The 18,346-nt window shown below is 40.4% G+C and overlaps 1 protein-coding gene across 3 annotated transcripts in view; it reads left to right on the forward strand.

Annotated features, from left to right (window-relative positions):
* Positions 1 to 871: 871 nt before the first annotated feature.
* Positions 872 to 18,346, forward strand: part of FAM135A (family with sequence similarity 135, member A) — a 57,079-nt gene continuing 39,604 nt past the window's right edge. For all 3 annotated transcript variants that reach the window (XM_009072546.1, XM_009072545.1, XM_009072547.1), the window contains exon 1: positions 872 to 948. In XM_009072546.1, coding sequence (XP_009070794.1) covers positions 872 to 948 — 77 coding nt within the window. The remainder of the gene's footprint in view (positions 949 to 18,346) is intronic.

The following is an 18,346-nucleotide window of genomic DNA, read 5'->3' on the forward strand; positions in this document are numbered from 1 at the left end:
AGACAGGTGAGGTTTTTTTGATGTTTACGGCTTCTGCATTAGACCCAGAAAAATGGACTAATGTGCATGAAGAATATCCTGGTTTAGGTTTTTTTTCTTTTGCTTAGTCCTCAAACCCCAGACAGTGCTTGCAGGAACTGGGAAGTTTGAAGACAAGTGTTTGTAGAAAGTGTAGTCTGTTTTATTAATCAACTTGATAGTGTTGAAGGAAAAACAGCAGAACTTGGTAAAATCTGTAGGATTTTAATTTAGGTATCAGCAGGCAGTTGTAAATTAGCAGAAACTTGCCAGCCTGTGGCTGTGAAGATGACAGTGAGAATTAACACTTTACTGCTAACAAAAATTTGACTCAAGACAGGCATGTTGCCCTCCTTACCTCCTGTCTTCCCTCTAGAATCTCTCCATCTAAAGCCCTACATGACCTACACTGTAATTCAGTTTTCCCTGTCCTCATGCCAGAGTTGAGGCACTGCTGCCTGCATGGTCATTCTGCATCAACAAGGGCTGGAAGCAAACCATACTCTTTTTCTCCTCCTTGTCTGCAGGGTTTTTCCCTCTCCAGCAGTACCAGAGCAGAGCTGCAGTGTGTAGGTATCAATAAGTGCCAGGATTGTATTATGCTGACAATGTGTTGTGATGCCTCTCTGATAACATTTGATTCCTTCACAACAAAGGTGGAAATTAGTCTGGGCTGGATTTGGCACATCCTATATTCTTGTTTATCTCAGGGCCTGCATTTAAGGAAGCTGTGCAAAATTGTGTATAAGCGTTGTCCTTTTTAGGACCATGTTTGTGTCCTAAATAGTTTGTTTTTCTGTTTGTTTTCAGTAACTAAGGTGCTGACAAGTTTTGAATTCTCATCCTCATAAACATGAGTGAAGTTCAGGCTATGGTAGAATTCTCCGTGGAGCTCCACAAATTCTTCAATGTTGATTTGTTTCAAAGAGGGTAAGTGGTCTGTTCTTTCAGACTTTACTGTGGTGGATGGCTGATGTTGGAAAGACCTTAATGGGTACTGTCATGTAGTGTTGCTCCATCTATTACTGACTGTTTTGATAGTGATTTGAAAATCTTTTATGCCTTATTGCAAAGTCATATTCTTTCTAGGAATTCAATTAAATATGCAAATAATTTGGCTTAAAACTCATGTTGTAATGCAATATTGTTGTCTAATTGGAGAAGAGGGAAAATCTGTACATGTGGAGGGTACATTATTTTCTTACCCAGGCCTTTGTATCTAAATTTCTGTAATCCCTTTTGTTTGGGATATGATAGGTATTTCTCTTTGACCTTTTAAAAATATTGTTGCCTCAATTAACTTACTCATTTATCAGTTTGGCAGTGGAGAATGTCTCTAGCTTCTCTCCTCACACTGTGCTGTGTCTCCACAGTTACACAGGACTCACTACTGCCTCATTAGACTCTCCTGACCTCCTCTTACTCTCTTTCATATTGCTTTCATTTGATATTACCTGATTGTCCCAGATTGCTTTTAAGGCCCTTGTTTTCCCATGACTATGAAGGAAAATAATCCTTTGTAGCTTATTTTTAAGTGAGTAAAGATTATTGGTCATTTAGTGTTGTTGCACATTGTCCTCTCGTCAGTCTTCCAACAGACTACAGTAAAAACACACGTTGGTGTTGTAGTTCTTAGGATATTTGTTTTAGATAAATCTGGTTGAGGCTCTGTCAGTGTTTGCAGAGAGGGAACAATATATATCAATCTTGGTTTATGGTATCTCCTTTTTTCCAAAACATTGTAGAATAAAGTTCCTTAGAAACATTTTAGCAGTAAGAAAATAGTCTTGTTTTCAGCCTTGTCATAATTCAAGGCAGGTATGTGTGTGTGTGTGTGTGTTGCATTTGGTAGAGTTTTGGGGGGTTTTTGTTTTTTTTTTTTTTGTTTGTTTGTTTGTTTGTTTTTTGTTTTTGTTTTTTTTTTTGGTTGGTTTTTTTTTTTTAAATTTTTTTTTTTTCTTTGACGGAGTGAGGTGGTGAAGGTAAAGTAACAGGAAAATTTCATTTCTTTGGGATGCACATAGTTCTTCCACTTTGTATTAACCCTCTGAGGTGGATATTTTGGGTAAGAGTGATCTAAGAAAAGGCAGGATTGGAAAGGAGCTCAGGAGATAGAGGCATAAAATAGTTCTAAAACATATCTTGGCTAGCTATCCTCTATCTTTGCCATGTTACTGTTAGTGTTTGTTTATATTTTATTAAAGCTATTTTTTCTCGAAATTTGACCTAAAACTGGTGCTGACAGAAGTGATGACCCATGATGCTTGCTACTATTTGCAGTCAAAATACATGCAACAAACTGTCTATGTCCCCTTTTTAGGGAAAATTGTAATTTCACTCTTCATTGGAAGACGAGGATTAAGGAAGGCTTAAGAAGTCTGGGAAAACACTGAGAATATTCTAATTACTTCAACAAAAAAGCACAGTCTGTTGAGCTGTAGCCTTTTTAATCTCTGAAATCAGTGGGGAAGGAGAGGGTAGAACATGGCAGCATGTTTACTCTAATAGAAAAGAACCTGAAGAAAGTGTTTTGGTTGTCTTAACTGCACAGTTCAAATGATTCCTCAGAAAGGTAGTTGAGAAGCAAAGCACAGCAATATAATTGCCAGTGCTTTACTTAGCATGTTTCTTTTTAGCTTACTCTTTAAAAATCAGTGAATTCACAGGGCGGGTTCAGAGAGGTGGAATGCTGACATAATGAGAAAAGTGACATGAGGAGGTATTACCTCTCTGGTTTCAAGTTGTACCCTTAACTCTGGGCACATTCCCTTAGAAATTAATGACTGGAAGAGGAAAGAGCTTCCAGAATAATTTGAAAGACTGAGAAATGTGACTATTGCAATAAATTCAATTTGGGTAAGTTCTAGTATTTTTCTAGGGAACCGTCTTTGTATTTATTTGAAGCAGGATGTAATACTTGTATTGCTAGAGGAGCTCTTGGATAATGGACTGCATGAGCAAAAAAGGAAATCTTTAGTTTCATTGTTAGCCTCCTATTTTTGAGCTACTGCTGTGTTAAGTATGGTTTTTCTCACCAGAAACCAAGTGCAGAATTGATTGTGTTCTGTGTTTGTTTTGGATTGTGTGCACTCAAGCCTGCCCAGCTCAACATGCCTGTGTCAGGGTGTTAGAAGCATCATGACCTTCTGAATTTGTAGAATGAAATGTCAGCTGTTGCAAGGAATCACATCAGGCTGATCAAACTTTGTCAAACTTCTGCCATGTGCTTAAAATGCAGCTTGCTCCAGGCAGCTCCATTGGTCTGTTTTTATCTGTTGTTGCATTCAAATAAGGCTTCACATAGTTTTTCTTTTGAAAGAGTGGGATGTGATGGTAGGAATTTTTGCCCAAACAGCGATTGATGTGTGAGTATGGTGTGACAAAATGAATAAAAGAAATTTAATTGTTTGGGACTTGTGAGAGTGGTGGTCTGAGGTAGTGAGGCTTCAGGCTCTTTTGTCCTCTTAGCTCACAAAAGCTCCAGATAGGTTCGGGCTCTATAGTACTGAGTTTTTATAAATATAAATGAAACACAGCATAGCTTGACTGCAGAAGTGGAGAATGAGTTGAGAGCAAAACTGGTTGTATGATTGGACTCGGAGTTGTGGTCAGTGGGGCAAAGTCCAGCTTGCAGCTGATGACCAGTGGCATCTCTCATGGATTGGTACTGGATCAGTCATCTCAGCAAGTTTTTCACAGAATCATAGAATGGTTTGGTTTGGAAGGGACCTTAAGGATCATCAAATTCCAACCCCCTTGCCATGGGCAGGGACACCTTCCACTAGACCAGTTTGTTCAGGGCTCCATCCAACCTGGCCTGGAACACTCCCAGGGGTGGGGCATCCACAGCTTCTCTGGGCAACCTGTTCAGTGCCTCACCACCCTCTGAGTAAGAGAATTTCTTCCTATTGTCTAATCTAACCCTACCCTCCTTCAGCTTAAAGGTGTTGTTACTGTAAGAGCAAGTTGTGACTCAGTTTTCTGCTGTGGACTGTGGGTGCTTACCCTCTGCACTTACATAGGTGTTTTGTATGTATCAGCATCCTGAATTGAGATCTAAGTGTGTTGTGCATTGCTGATTTCAACCAACTGGTTATTGGAAGTGCCACAGTACTTGGTAGTGTTCAGTTGAAGTTGCAGTGTTCACCATGGGATGATGGATCCTGATGTCTAACTTGGAATAGTTAGACCTGGTAGGGAGAAAAGTTTCCCTGTAACCCTCAGTTGTGAGAAGATGAGGTTTGCATTTCCCCAGAGCTGTGTATTGCTTTTTCACCTAGGAAATGGCAAATCTGATGAGCTAAGGAAACTTAACTTGTAGTTTGTAGTTCAGCATAGTGCACACGTTGCTGCAAGATCTGCTTTGAAAAGAGCTTTAATCTACAGTTTCCCTATGTCTGTGCATTCTTATAATCACAATGTTAAATTCTTACTTCGTCACTAATCTTGTGCTACTCTGTCAGTAATATGCATGCATGCACAACTGGCCAAAGCTGGATTTAGAACACTTTCAGTGATAATCTCTGTCAGTGTTTTGTCTATTTTTTTTGGTAGCATTTGTCTTTGTAAGGTTAGTATACCTGCTGTTCCACTGTGACTTTCAGAAGAAGAATTTCCTAACGGTTCTTTCAGCTAAGTGTAAATTTATTGTTAGCTGAAGTAGACTGTGAGGAGAGCAAGTAAAATAAAGTATTAACAGTAGCTCTTTGCTACAGATTTACATTTGTGCCCAGTGTGTCTTAGTTATCTATTACTTTATTTTGGGTTAAAAGATTCTTATAAAACCACATCAAGAGTTTGCCTTAGTAATATGAAGTCCACCACGTTGGGGTTTTTTAAGTGTTTTTGCTTTTAAATGCTGTTTAACAGATGGAAGAATAATACTAAATGCCTTTTACAGAAAAGCCTTTGGCAGATTCTAACAGAGAGCACATTTTTGGAGATGTATCATATCTGAAGTGAGGTTATTGGTAAGATTGCAGTAGCATAAGTTGCTTATTGAAAGTCAAAGGAATTTTAAGCTTCAGAGACTACTGAATATTTAGCCTTATGGTATTCTTCTGTTCCACATATTTCTGTGCAGATATTTACTGATGTGTTTGAGCAGCATTGACATTTTATGCTTCCATGTGTGTGGTTGTGTAATGTAGCATAAAAGAAGATGCACTTAATTAGAGTATGAAATTTAATGGATCTTATTATGATTACACAGTAATTTAGTAATGAATAACATAATATGTGAAAAGTTGTAGGTTTTCCTGGATCCAGTGAGTTGTCTACATTAGCTTCATAATTTTTAACGGGAAATTAAATTGGAAATGGACACTTCTAGTAGGACCACTTTTCCTTCTCTTGGCCACATCAGGAATGAAAAGGTTTTGTCCTTAAATAAAGACTTACCCCTTGCTAATGGTTTGTGTGAGGAGCAGCTGAGGTCATTTGGTCTGTTCAGCTCGAGAAGAGGAGACTGAGGACAGAGCTCATCACTGGATACAACTTCCTCACGCAAGGAAGTGGAGAGGCAGCTCTGACCTCTTCTCTCTGGCAACCAGGGACAGGACCCAGGGAATGGGCTGAAGTTGTGTCAGGGCAGGTTTAGGTTGGATATTAGAAAATGATTCTTCCCCCACAGGTGTTTGGGTACTGGAGCAGCTCCTCAGGGCAGCGATCACAGCACCAACCCTGGCAGAGCTCAAGGAGCATTTGGCCAATGCTCTCAGGCACAGGGTGTGATTGTCAAGGATGTCTTGTGCAGGGCCTGGAGTTGGACTGGATGATACCTGTGGGTCCCTTCCAACTCTGAGTATTCTGTGATTCTGTGTTGCTAGCAAACAATCAAGTAACGAACTCTTGATGGACCAAAAACATTTCAGGCTCATCTGTTTGGTTTTCTTTTTAATTCATACAGCTCATACTTTTACTTTCAGACTACATTTCTGTATGACATACCTTTCTGGAAATAAGTGTTGTGAATTGCCTCCTGACATGATAACTTATCTTTTGAAGTACTGTGCTGTGATCTTTCCTTAATGTAACACAGTCTTTACAGAGCGAGAAGAAAGCTGTCAAATTCCTCTAACAGTTGTAAGATGAGCTCTGTTCCTCAGCTTATGGTTTTACAGTCATACAAACAGCAGGGTTTAAGATTTGGAGGGCTAGGCTGTAAACTCAAGGGAACAGCCTGTCTAGGAAAAATAATGCAAATGCTTTTGATCTTTGTGTTGTTTTTTTAAAAGTGGATCAGTTTCTGTTTCTAGTTTAGCAGTGGATGCAAACACACGGGTCCTGCTTGCTCTGGAATGGATAAGACTGGGACTGAGCAGTGAGCAAGTTCCATTTTAAGTTGTTGCTTCAGAAGTTGAGAGTTTGTATCATCAAATCTCCTGTTCTGATGCAGGATGTCTGAGAGACCAATGACAGTCTGGTCCCAAAGAGCAGTAACATTTTAAAAATAAAAATCTTGTCTTCTAAAAATAAAAGGCCTTGTATTTGCTGAAAATAGAAGCAGGAAAAGTATGTGGAAAACTGAGCACTGTTTCCTCTGAGTCAGCTGAGAATTTAAGTTTTTTTGAGGTATACTAATGTGTGGAACCGAAGACATGGGGAGGTTGTACTGCTTGTCTTCTTCAGATACCTGGGTGCAATGCCTGTATTAGGAGACATTTAGCCACATAGGAAAGCTTATATAGGGGTCACCTAGAGCCATTGTAAATTAGGCTTCTTCTTTGAAGCCTAGAGAATCCTCCTCCCCCCCAGGTTAATTACTAGAAGACTAGCCTTCAGCTTAAGAAACTAAATCAGATATTGAAGCTACCTTTTTTAGCTATATATTCTGACATGTACAGGTGCTTATTTCTTCAGTCACTATTCATAGAGGTATAGCTAACAGTTGGTAACTGTTGTCGTGGAGGTTTTTCCTGCATCCCACTCATATTCAGAAAGTATTTCTCCAGTATTTTGAAATGTTGATGGAAATTCATTGCATATTCTAGGCTTCTCAGATATGGGAAACAAATTCCAAATCACCTCAATCCTGTTCAGATTTTTAGCTCTTACACCCATATAGTACTTTTGGAAATTGTAAACATAATAACTTTTGCAATTTAAATTATTATTTTGCAGTTAAAAAACCTTTTGTCAATTCAGAATTAAAGCTGCCTGATGGCATCCCATACCCTGCAGGCATTCCATTTGGCAAAATTCCATTTTTTCAAGAACAAAAAGATAAAGAGCTCAGATGCCTATTTATGCCATCTTTGCTGTCTTGCTGGACCTGACAGTGCTGTGATAGGTGCAGCTTTTTTGTGTGACAGCAAGGTTATATGTAACTGTGATATGGCTTACATCATTTGTCCTCCTTTGAGGACTGTATTTGGGGGAGGTCTGTGTAATTCCTTCTTTCTTTATGCAATCAAGGCAATATGGGTGTTGTCTATGTAAGACCAGGTCACCACATTGCAGAGTAAAGGTTGTGTATCAGCATGCATTGCCATGAAGACTGTCAGCAGAAACATGAGCACTGAGTTTAGTTTAGTGAGGGAGTAAATGACAGTGTAAGACAGTATTGAGTAGAAAAGGATTTTGTCTGGAGAAGGCCCATTTTTTTATTCCCTAGAACAATATAGCTTCTCTGTATGGTATGAAGGTAAGTGTAGGTGTTAGTTGAAGGCATCACAATAATGATTTCTTCAGTATGCACTTTCTAAATCCGAGTTTTACCGAGAGTTCAGTATTCTGGATTGACTTGTGACAGCAGTAACAGTTTTAACTTTGCATTGAATACATGTTTAGTCACTAAAATTGCTACTTTTGAGGCTTTTTCACGTGGCAGCACTCTTGTGCTGAAGTGTGTAGCTTGTGCATAGGCTTATAGTTCCTGTGAGATGGTAGCAAACCCCAGAAAAATCTGTCTTTCCTAAGTGGTTTGCCCTATTTATGTGTTCTTGGTTAATATACATGATAGTTAGAGCAGAAATGTGATTATATTTGTTCTTTGAGTTAGTTTACCATCCACAGGTATCTGAGAGAAGGGAGAGAGAAAGATGCTTGTTCTGTGTATCAGAGCCTTGACTGGCTCATGATATGACAGAAAGTTTCTGGCATGGTGTCTTTTTGTGTGTCTTTTGCTGCACATAAATCTGATAATACCTTTATGTATACCTGTATCTGTAATCACAAACAGCACTTTACTGGATCATCACATACTTCAGAGAGCGTATAGCTTGATTAGAATATGGAACCAGGCTCAGTCCCACCACCAAACTCAGTTTGCTGCTTCTGCTTTGGTTGGGTGCTCACTGCAAAACACCTTCCTCTTTCACTTCTTATACCTCCTGCCAATTACTGTTCTCCATGTAAAGTAACTCTTCAGATTTTTTAATATGTTTTTTGACCTTATTTTACCCCTCTCCTCTGGTTCTCTATTTCCCAGATACTGACTCATGTTGGTCTTGGGGGAAGAAGCTTAAAACACCTGTAAGACTTTGAGGCCCTCCAGACTGGACCATCATGTTTATCCATAAATAACTGCATTTGTTTGATTTGCAGAGTTTTAAAGTTGCTTTAACAATGTGTATTGTTTCCTCCAAAGGATGATGACTACCTTATGCTAAGTGATGAAGACCCCTGCTGCTAATCATTGTGTATTTCATGTGTTTAGTGCAAGAAGTAGCTTCCAGGCTATTGGAGGTGATCAGACTGGGGAGGAAAGAAAAGTGTGTATTTTTCACTTGTGCCTGTTTCTTTGATGTGGATGGTTGTGTAAGTGCCTGAGCACTGGTTTTGGTTGAGGGAGAGGGTAAGAGAGATTACCCAGTGTGGCACATTGCTGATGACATGAACCCAAATCTGTTGTGAAACAGCATTCTCATCTGTGCATTGTAGTTGGCTTGAACCAGTGCAACTGCATATATCTGCCAGAAGGTATGATAAGCATGGTCTTGTCCTGCTTTGTTTGCTCCTGCATTCAGGCACTCCTGTGGCCAATAAGACAGGCTTGCTTTTGGCAGCAGCATGGTTGGAGAGTGGGTTAAACTGGCAGTAATGTCAGGCTGAAGGTGTAGGTGTTAGAGGTATGGCTATCTGTTGGATACCAGCTGCCTGAACAGGGCAGTCCTGCTTCTGGTGCTTTCTATGTGCTCTTTTAACTTACAGTTGGTCAGCTCAAAATGGTAATCCAGCAGAAATGAAGTGGCAAAACCAGAATCATACTCTGGGGTTTTTTTTTAAACCTCCCTGGCCCACATCAACATCGGATATTCTGTCAGTGTTTGTGCAGAAGGAGTACAAAATACACAGGAGGAACAGGATCCCTACTTCTGTCCCCAGCTGGCTTTGGGGTTGGTTTGACTGTAATCCCGGACTGCATCCTGAGAGAAATGCCTGTGAAAGTTCCAGCCTCCGTGTTAGGAAGATGTCTCTGGAACAGGAGAAACCATTGTCAGTATGATCTGCTGAGTGAGAACAGCCCAGCGACTAGTATGTTTTGAAACAAAACCTCTGTTTGAGCTTGTGCATTCATCTCAGTTGGCATCCCTGCCCCTAGGGTACAGAGTTATGGCAGACGTCAGGTATGTCAATTCTCATTTCCCTAAGCCCTTGTGTAGGATAGAGAGCTCTCCTGGCCATGCCAGTTTGCAGAATTTCCACCTCCCTTGCTGCTGGCAGCTTCGTGCCACCCTGGTGCACTGCCCTGTGGGCTGTGCTGGCTGAGCTGCTGGAGCAGCTGCTGAAGGGGAAGCTGCTGGATCAGACCAGTGTCCAGAAGTGCTCTGCAGGTACTGCACTGGTGTCAAATGTATTGCACTTGAGGGGCAAGAGTGAGTGCCTGGGAGGAGAGGCCAGAGGAAAAGGGGAAAACAGAACTCCTTAAACTTGAGCATAGAATCATAGAATCATAAAGGTTGGAGGAGACCTCTAAGATCACCCAGTCCAACCATTACCCTGTTACTTTGTTGTAAACCCTAAACCATATCCTCCAGTGTCAGATCCAGGCACCTCTTAAACACTTCCGGGGATGGTGACTCTACCACCTCCCTGGGCAACCTATTCCACTGCCTGACCACTCTAACAGGCTAAAAATGTTTCCTAACATCTAATCTGACTCTCCCATCTCTCAATTTATCACCATTCCCTCTAGTCCTCTCCCTGCAGCCATGGCAGGAGAGACATCCCCCACCTCTCTACAACCCCTGTCAGGTAGTTGGAGAGAGCCATGAGGTCACCCCAGGTTTTTATATTGTAAAAGTATAGTCTAATTTTCAAGACATCATCCTTGACATTTCTTTCCAGTGAGGAGGAGTAGGACTTCCCAGATGCCAGCTTGCATGGCTGACAAAGAGAAGGACTCGGATAATTGCACAAGACAGAGGAATCCAGTCCTCCCTTGGTGGAGAAAGGGCCCTAAACATGCCCAGAATGCCAAGTCCCTTTCTGTAGATCAGCTCTGAAAGGAAAGAGGAGATGATAGAAAGGTGAGTCTGTAGACATTCAGAGCGGCAGAGACCCTCAGCTTCCAGCTTCCCAAGGAGAACTTGGGTTCTTCTTGAATTTGGCAGATCCCAGCTTCCAGGGAGCAGTGGTAGGAGGTCAGCCTCATAAGGGGAACACAAGGGTTCAGATACCCATGCCCATGGAAAGTTTGAGCCTCCTCAATGTATGTAGACCATAAATCATACAAGCACTTTGATGATCTATCTTATCAGGACTGCAGTCATATTGTTATGGCTAGTGCTTCTTCATCTATGGAGTTTTTCACTTTTCCTGATCATATTGCTCTCAATTTTCATGCCGTAGTATTTTTCCATGCCTTCCCGTCAGCAATTTGTTTCCTACCTTTCCTGAATACATTCCTACATGGAATTTATTTCAAAATATTTTGGATACCGTCTGAGGTTTTCTGCAGTGACTGTTACAGTTTGCTCAAAACAAAAGCCTTGGAAAAAATGTAGACTTTAGAAAAACAGGTTTTTTTTGTTTGATTGATCAATTTTTTTAACTTGTTGAACAGGTTCAGTGGACACTGTGTGTGTTCATGGTATCCAGCTTGTAGAACCTGGCAGGAGAAAAAGGGGTTTGGCTACTTAAGTCTGTTTGTGCCCATGTAATTTCTTTATTTTATTTAAATTGGCATCAGAAGTTTTAACTCTAGTGAGTTTGAACTTTTAACTTTGTTCTTTTAAGGGTCTGTTTGCTGCTGTGTACTAGGTAGGGTAGGTTTTAGGAAATCAAAGATGTTTTTGCTGTAGGAGATGGATCTACCATAGCAAAAACAAAAGTCTATTCAACAACAGCAAGTTTTTCCTTTATATAAAGGGGTAAGAAATGGATTTTTTCCTTTCCAGTCTTTAATGCTCGCTTTGCTCTTACATTAATGAGCTTCTAGGATCATCTCCATTTAGAGAAACAGGTCTTGTCTTCTGCTGCTAATGTTTCATAGCTTTCTTGTGATATTGTTCTGGTAATACTCTCTGAGATTATTTCTCAAGAATTATGTTAATAATGAATGCAAAAATACAGTACACAGTGAGTCAATCTTCTCCCAATCCTTTTGGAGTTGAAACTCTTGAAGAAAAAATAATTTACAGGAAGTGGGAGTACACTTTGATAATGTTTCTGAGCGTGTAGTCCCACCAGTAGCTCAGCCTGGCCTAAGCCTGTGCCATGTCACTGAAGGGAATAGTCTCACTCTCTCCCCTGGCTCTGCTATCCTGACTTCTCTAATAGTCCCTCCTGGATTCCTTTTTTTTTTTTGCCTCACCATGTGAATGAGCATGTTGGTGGTTATACCATACAGATGCTGGAACATCAAAACTTACTTGAGAAGGGGCAAAAACATGTAAAATAGGTTTTGAGCTGCAAAATGCTCCTACTTGTGGCAGTACTGGCTTAAGCTGACTTAAATGAATCATGAAAATATGCCTTGCTTGAAGGAAAAAAGATAAATGCTTCTGATTCTGAGAGACTGTTTTTCTTTGTTAGTGTCCTAATAGCATCTCAGAGCAATATGTTATATTTGAAACTATAGTGGTTCAGTTTAAAAGATTGAACCAGAGGAGCTAATGTGTCTTCCATGAATGACAGACCTTTCTGCAGGGGTAAAAATGAAGATGTTGGTAAGGGTTAATAGTGATGAACTTCATTTGATGCATCTTTTGTAAGACACAACAGTTCACGTGGGCTCTTTTGTCATGACTTTTTGCAAGTTTTCTTTGTGGTACCTGAATGACCATCTTTGGTTAAATGTATGATGTATTTGCTATTGAAACAGAGATTGCCTTTCATTGAAGTAAGGTGCAAAGCAAATTGGAAGGCTTGTATACTTGTTTACTGACAGATGAGAGGAAGAGAGTTGCACTGCTGCAAAAGTTACAAAATTGGAAAGACCAGGAAATGCCAGAAGATGAGTTGTCTCCTGGTCTCCCATCTGTTGTGTCTGCTAAACCTGGATTTTAAAATCAACACATTAGGATATGTCCCAGAAAAAACCAATGCTTGTTTGCAAGGGGTGAAGCTTTGAAAAACTGACCCTGGATACTAGGAAAACCCAACAACCCATACCTTTGTCCCTAGAAAACTGGAAAGTTCCAAGCCACACAGTGGTTAAACACTTGTGATACATCATTTGCAAGGCTAGTATGCTTAATCAAAAATGAAAAATACTTTCAAGCTAAATTAACAGAGTTGAAAAGTTGTTATAAGAGAAAATGAGAAATGATTATTCCTGAACATTATCTTTATGGAGCTGTTGTACTTTAAAGATTTAACCAAATTTAGTATGATTTCTTTCTTGTTCCCTTCAGTAAAAACAGGAAATAAAAGAGGAACTGAAATGCTAAACATAGACTAATATAAGTTAAGCTATGTTTGATTAAATAAGAACTCATCTAGTATTACATGTTTATGTGTCTCTTTTAAAAAGCAAAACTTGTTTGAGAGTATTCCCCTTTCAAGTTTCTCAGTAAATGCTCATAACCACTGCAGGAATTCTGCCCAAGTGTACCTTGTGGTGAGAACGTGGAGAAAAGGCTTTTGTAATAATAAGACAAAACTCCAGCTGTATTTACTTTCCCCCTCTTCTGTTTTACGTACTTAATCCTGTTTCATAACAAGCTGCTGTGACTTAGTGGAGGTATTAATTCCCAAATAACTCCCATCAAACCTTTGGTTTAATAACTGTTGTGTTTATATATACCTTTAATTGTCGGAAGTATTGTGTACCATAGACATGTGAGCTACTTCCAAAACATAATTCACTTTCAAGGAAATTTACTTTCAAATAAATGGGAACCTTTTATCTATTTCCTGTAAGTTTGCCCATTGTGTTGTTTCTCTAATAAAAGTATGTTAGTCAGCTGGGAAATACCTGAATTTTTCATAGAAGGAATTGATGTAAAAGATTTTAAGCATAGTCTTTTGGGCATGATAATTTTCCTGCTGTTCAAGTGTCTGAATTAGAGTTTCTGAGATAAACCCTACAATTATAGCAGTGTAATCTCATATTGGTCCACATTAGAAGTGCTCATTACAAAGTGATTGCAAGATAAGGATCTTTCTGTGTGTTCTGTGCTTGAATTAAATAATTCCCTGTCTAGATAAGCTCTGTCACTAGTTTGGTGTCCGTTTGGTGTTCCGTGGGCCCCCACCGGGTTTGGTGGGATTAGATCTTTATAGATGACTCTGACAGTGAAGATTAAGGAACAAATCTAACCAATTCTCTTCTCTTTTGAATTTGGCACTTTGAGAATCAGCATTTCACTGCCTGTGCTTTATTCTGTGTCCCTTTATATTGTTTTATTTCTCTTCCCTTGCACCTTATTTGACTCTCTGATTTTCCTCTTTGCCCTTTATTTGTGTGCCTTTGCCTGGATATCCTTTTTGCAGAATGCTTCTGAGGTTGCCCAAAACATCTGGCAAATTCGTGGTAATGTCTAAGATGGAGTATTTGTGTTCCTCTGTCATAGGAAATGCTTCAAACATTACAAGTGTTCTCGGATTGTCTTGAAAAGTGTGTTGGCATTGTGACTGTGTGAAATGCTGAATGTCTTTCCTGCTTTTAAGAAGGATTTTTATAAATCCATTAAAGAATTACTAATGTAGGCTCTCTGCAGTAGCAAGAGGCAGAGCTTGGAGGACAAACGGATGTTGAACAGAAGTAAAGGAACATTTTCTGTCGCTGGTGGATCCTTTTGATATTTCGCTGGCTCAACCTGTCACCGCAGCAGGAGTTTCTCTTAGTGGGAAGAGGTGTGATTTGTAGCAGGCACAGCTCTGCAAGGGTCAGTCTGACACTGCTTCCATGGCACTGCTGTCCCCAGAGCTGCCTGTTCCTCCAGTGACTCTGTCCATTTTTACGGCAGTTCCTCACTTAAGTGCCACATTCCATATTTGCAAAGCAGTGTTTCATCTCCAGCTCTCTTTTCCTCACGTGCCAAGTGAATTGTGCTTGCCTGAGGCACAGCCCACATTGGAACAAACAGGAGAGTGATGGTCTGCAGCAGAGGGCATGTTCTCCATAGGGCCCTGCATTCAGCACATCCCAAGAGCTCTCCTGAGGTTTTGCATATGCAGAGTCACAGCTGTTCCTTCACTGATAAATTTAGAATCTGCCCTGCAGGTGACCCAGTGTGCATGTGAGTTTTGCAGTCCACGATGTTCGATGCTTGCTCTTGTTAATGTGACTGAGCACAGTTGAGTGTGCAGGGAGTGCCCTGGGATTGCAGGAAGAGGGAAGGTCAGACACTGCCATACATGCTACTGCTCTTCCTCTTCTGGCAAGAGGAGCTGCAAAAAGGTTTGGCTTCAATGATGAAGTGTATTATGGAGCTTTCTCAGAATGTACATTTCCCTTGAAATGTTCTCTAACTGGCAAAGAAAGTGGTTTTTCAAGTAAATGCTCGTGCAGCTATTGCTGTAAATGCTCAGATGCTTTTTGATGCATGAGGTTTTTTTAATAATGGTTGTCCTTTATGACTGCACTTGCACATGTTGCTGCCTGTGGGCCCATGTGTGAGCATTAAGAACTCAAATCACCATTAATTCCTACGTTTCCTTTTTTGTCAGTAGCAGGGTGCATCCCAGTTATTGATATACTTCTGCTCAGATTATAGATGGTCTTTTTCGACAAATGTGATGGAAAAAAAACTTAGTTATGCCCATCTAAGTGATGATCCCAGTGGGAAAAAAAAAAAAAGAAAGAAATCTTTCAATTTTCTTGTGTGGGAAAGCATTTTCTGGCACATGTCAGATTTTCAGTCTTCAAGATTTTAATGCAGCTCAATGAAAAAGATTTAATCCTTCACACAGGGTGGACAGTAGAAGTGTCCTCTGCCTAGAGGAGAGCAGTAATTCTAACTACTTTTTTTCAGAAGACCTGTTCCAACAAGGTCTATAGTAAGGACAGGAAGCTTCAAGTATCCTTGAACCTTTTAATATCATGGTTGTGCTACTACCTGACAGGGGTTGTAGAGGGGTGGGGGATGGTCTCTCCTGCCATGGCTGTAGGGAGAGGACTAGAGAGAATGGTCATGAGCTGAGACAGGGCAGTGTCAGATTAGATGTTAGGAAAAATTTCTTTTCTGGTAGGGTGGTCAGGCTCTGGAATAGGTTGCTCAGGGAAGTGGTGGAGTCACCATCCCTGGATGTGTTCAAGAGCCATCTGGATCTGATGCTGGAGGATGTAGTTTTGGGGTTACAACAGAGTAGCCGGTTAATGGTTGGACTCGATGATCTTAGAGGTCTCCTCCAACCTTGATGATTCTATTCTATGGTTCTGTGTATTTGCATGTCATTATACAGAGGACCAAATGACATAAGTGGGTGTGAGCAGGGACACACGTATAGTTACTGAAGAAAGACTCCACAGACTAGGCTTGACAGAAGTCTCATGGATATTTATAAGCTCTCCACTGGTGACTTTCGCTTTGCTTGTGTATACTGTCTTAGTAGACATCTAAAATATTCAGGCTTTCTCCCACATTATGAAGCAAAAGCAAAGGCACTTCTGGGGGGATGGATATGGAACTGTTTTAGGACAAAGCTTTTAAGCAGTGCAACTGGAGCAAGACATTCAGTGTTCGTCTGTGGCCAAGGTAAAGCATTTACCTGTGGTGAAGGTAAATGCTGTAAGCATTTGTAGGAGAGGTTGGCAGATATTAAGAGGCAGTGTTCTACACTGTTTTTTTTCTCAAGTCTGTTACGTTAGTGATAATAGGAAGTAAAAGATGCTCCCTTTCAGAAAAGCAAGTAAATCAGCTGCTGAGAGGTATTTTGCCTGTGTAGAGTCAGGAAAGCCAGGAGCTGGAATATGCTCTGTTCACAGATGTGTCTGCAGCTTGTTTTGTGTACCAGCTCCCAACCATACGCACTTTTTGTTGTGTTGCCTTTCAGCTATCATGTTGTAAGTTGCTGAACCCTGTTTTTTAGGTTTCTTTTAACCTCTGGGACCATAGGCTGATTCAGGGTGTAAGGGATAGTAACATATCCTATAACCAGCCCTTATGCTGGAAGCAGAGTCAGCACTTGATCTAAACCATGGTTTTTGGAGCTTTGTCCCCTCAGGTCTTCACAGCTTTTACAAGTGGAGATTCCACAGCTTATCTGGACAACCTGTTCCAATGCTTAAGTATCCTTAAGACTGTTTCAAGTCTGTTCCCAGTTTACTCAGTCTCCCCATGAAGCCTGTCCTTCAGATCACATCAACAACATGCATGTCAAACAGCTGCAGCCTGCTTGTTGGTTTGGCAAAACGGTTCTGAAGACTCATTCAGAATCTGTTCCCTCTGTGGTGTCAGACCTTCATCCAACTGTCAGTCTGCTGTTCTTCCCCAATCTGTTCCCTGTGCTTCAGTGACTCACATTAACAATCTACTTCATTAGTTGCCATTGTAGCTTAGTCTTTGAAAGTGCCAAACCACAGTTGTATCATCTAAGATGATCCAAACATGTCTTGCTGAATTACCAAATGGTGATTCTGAACGTTGGGGTGTAATCTAACTAATGCATATCAGGCTCTTGCTCCTGATTAATTTTAAGGCATCTTTCCATCATACTGTAAATTGCAGTTCTTGGTGGTATTTCTGTTGGTTTAGTCTCTGTTTAGTGGAATACACAGATACCCTGTTCAGCTAATGGAGCAGAAGGTCTGATGGATGTCACTGTTTTTACAGGTGATTAATGCGTGTTCTTGGAGTATATCACCTTTCTGAATACCATTGATTTTTTTTCTTCCAAACAGGGAGAGCAGCTTTAAAGCATCTTTGTCAAAGTATTTCTGATTTCTTTGTTATCTGAAAAATAGCAACCATTAATACTGTGAAAATGGTGTTTTTCTCATGTAATGCAGCCAAAATAGAGATTAAGGGACAAGCTGTAATAGAGTTTTTCAAATTATTCTTCAGAATTCTTCACAGAAAAATCAGTACTGGTCTAAGAACCGCAGGACTTTTCTGGAATCTTAATGCTGACTGCAGAGCTCGAGCTGTTTTGTTTTTCTAGTATTTCTGCTCTGGAAAACAGTTTTAAATAAAACTTGAAATGAACCTAGAACTCCTGTCTCTGTTATCACTAAGGCATTTTTTCAGGTTGCTGTCAGAGTCAGGACTGGAGAAGGAACCAAACTGGAACTTACCAGTGTGTGTTAGAGCAGATGCTCTGTGAGGTTGGGCATGTGAACCTCACTGACTTGCTTTGGCACAGGGCACACTGAACCATTTGTACTGTGTTCTGCACCCCAATGGGCTTCAGGAAGGCATTTTAGTATAGACACAGTGATAGACCTAAACTGTTACTGTCTGAAAAGTTGTAGTACTAAGCCTGCAACTGCATGATTAAGTCTGCACATGCTGCCTCTTATGAAGTGCTGGACTGGGGCTGGAAAAATTGGTAGACCAAAGCTACTTCAGCAATTCGAGCACATCTGCTGTACTGTCAGTTGTGTGACCTGTAGCATTGTTACCACCTGGGATTTTCCACTGCTCAGAATACCTTTGTTCTCTCGTTACATAAGATAATGGAGAGTTGATACATAAGCTAACGGAGAGTTGATTGTGTTCGGATCTTATTTACGGAGTATTTTAAGAATATTTGGGATAATTGAATGTGATCAGTGAGTAACAAGTCCTTGATACTGAATTGTTGTGTGGAGGCCCAAGCAGATGCAGTTGATCAGGTTTATGAGTCAGTTGTCTGTATGAGAACTAAACAGTGTTTATGGTACAGCTGGGAAGATTTGGTTTTGGTTTTTAATAGAATCAGAAACATTGCAACACGAATTGATTAATGGGTTGAACAAACAGTGGAAAGAAGATGAGCAAGGCAGGGCTTGAGGGAA

Source organism: Acanthisitta chloris, unplaced genomic scaffold, assembly GCF_000695815.1.
Source record: "Acanthisitta chloris isolate BGI_N310 unplaced genomic scaffold, ASM69581v1 scaffold5954, whole genome shotgun sequence".
NCBI classification, from domain to species: domain Eukaryota; kingdom Metazoa; phylum Chordata; class Aves; order Passeriformes; family Acanthisittidae; genus Acanthisitta; species Acanthisitta chloris.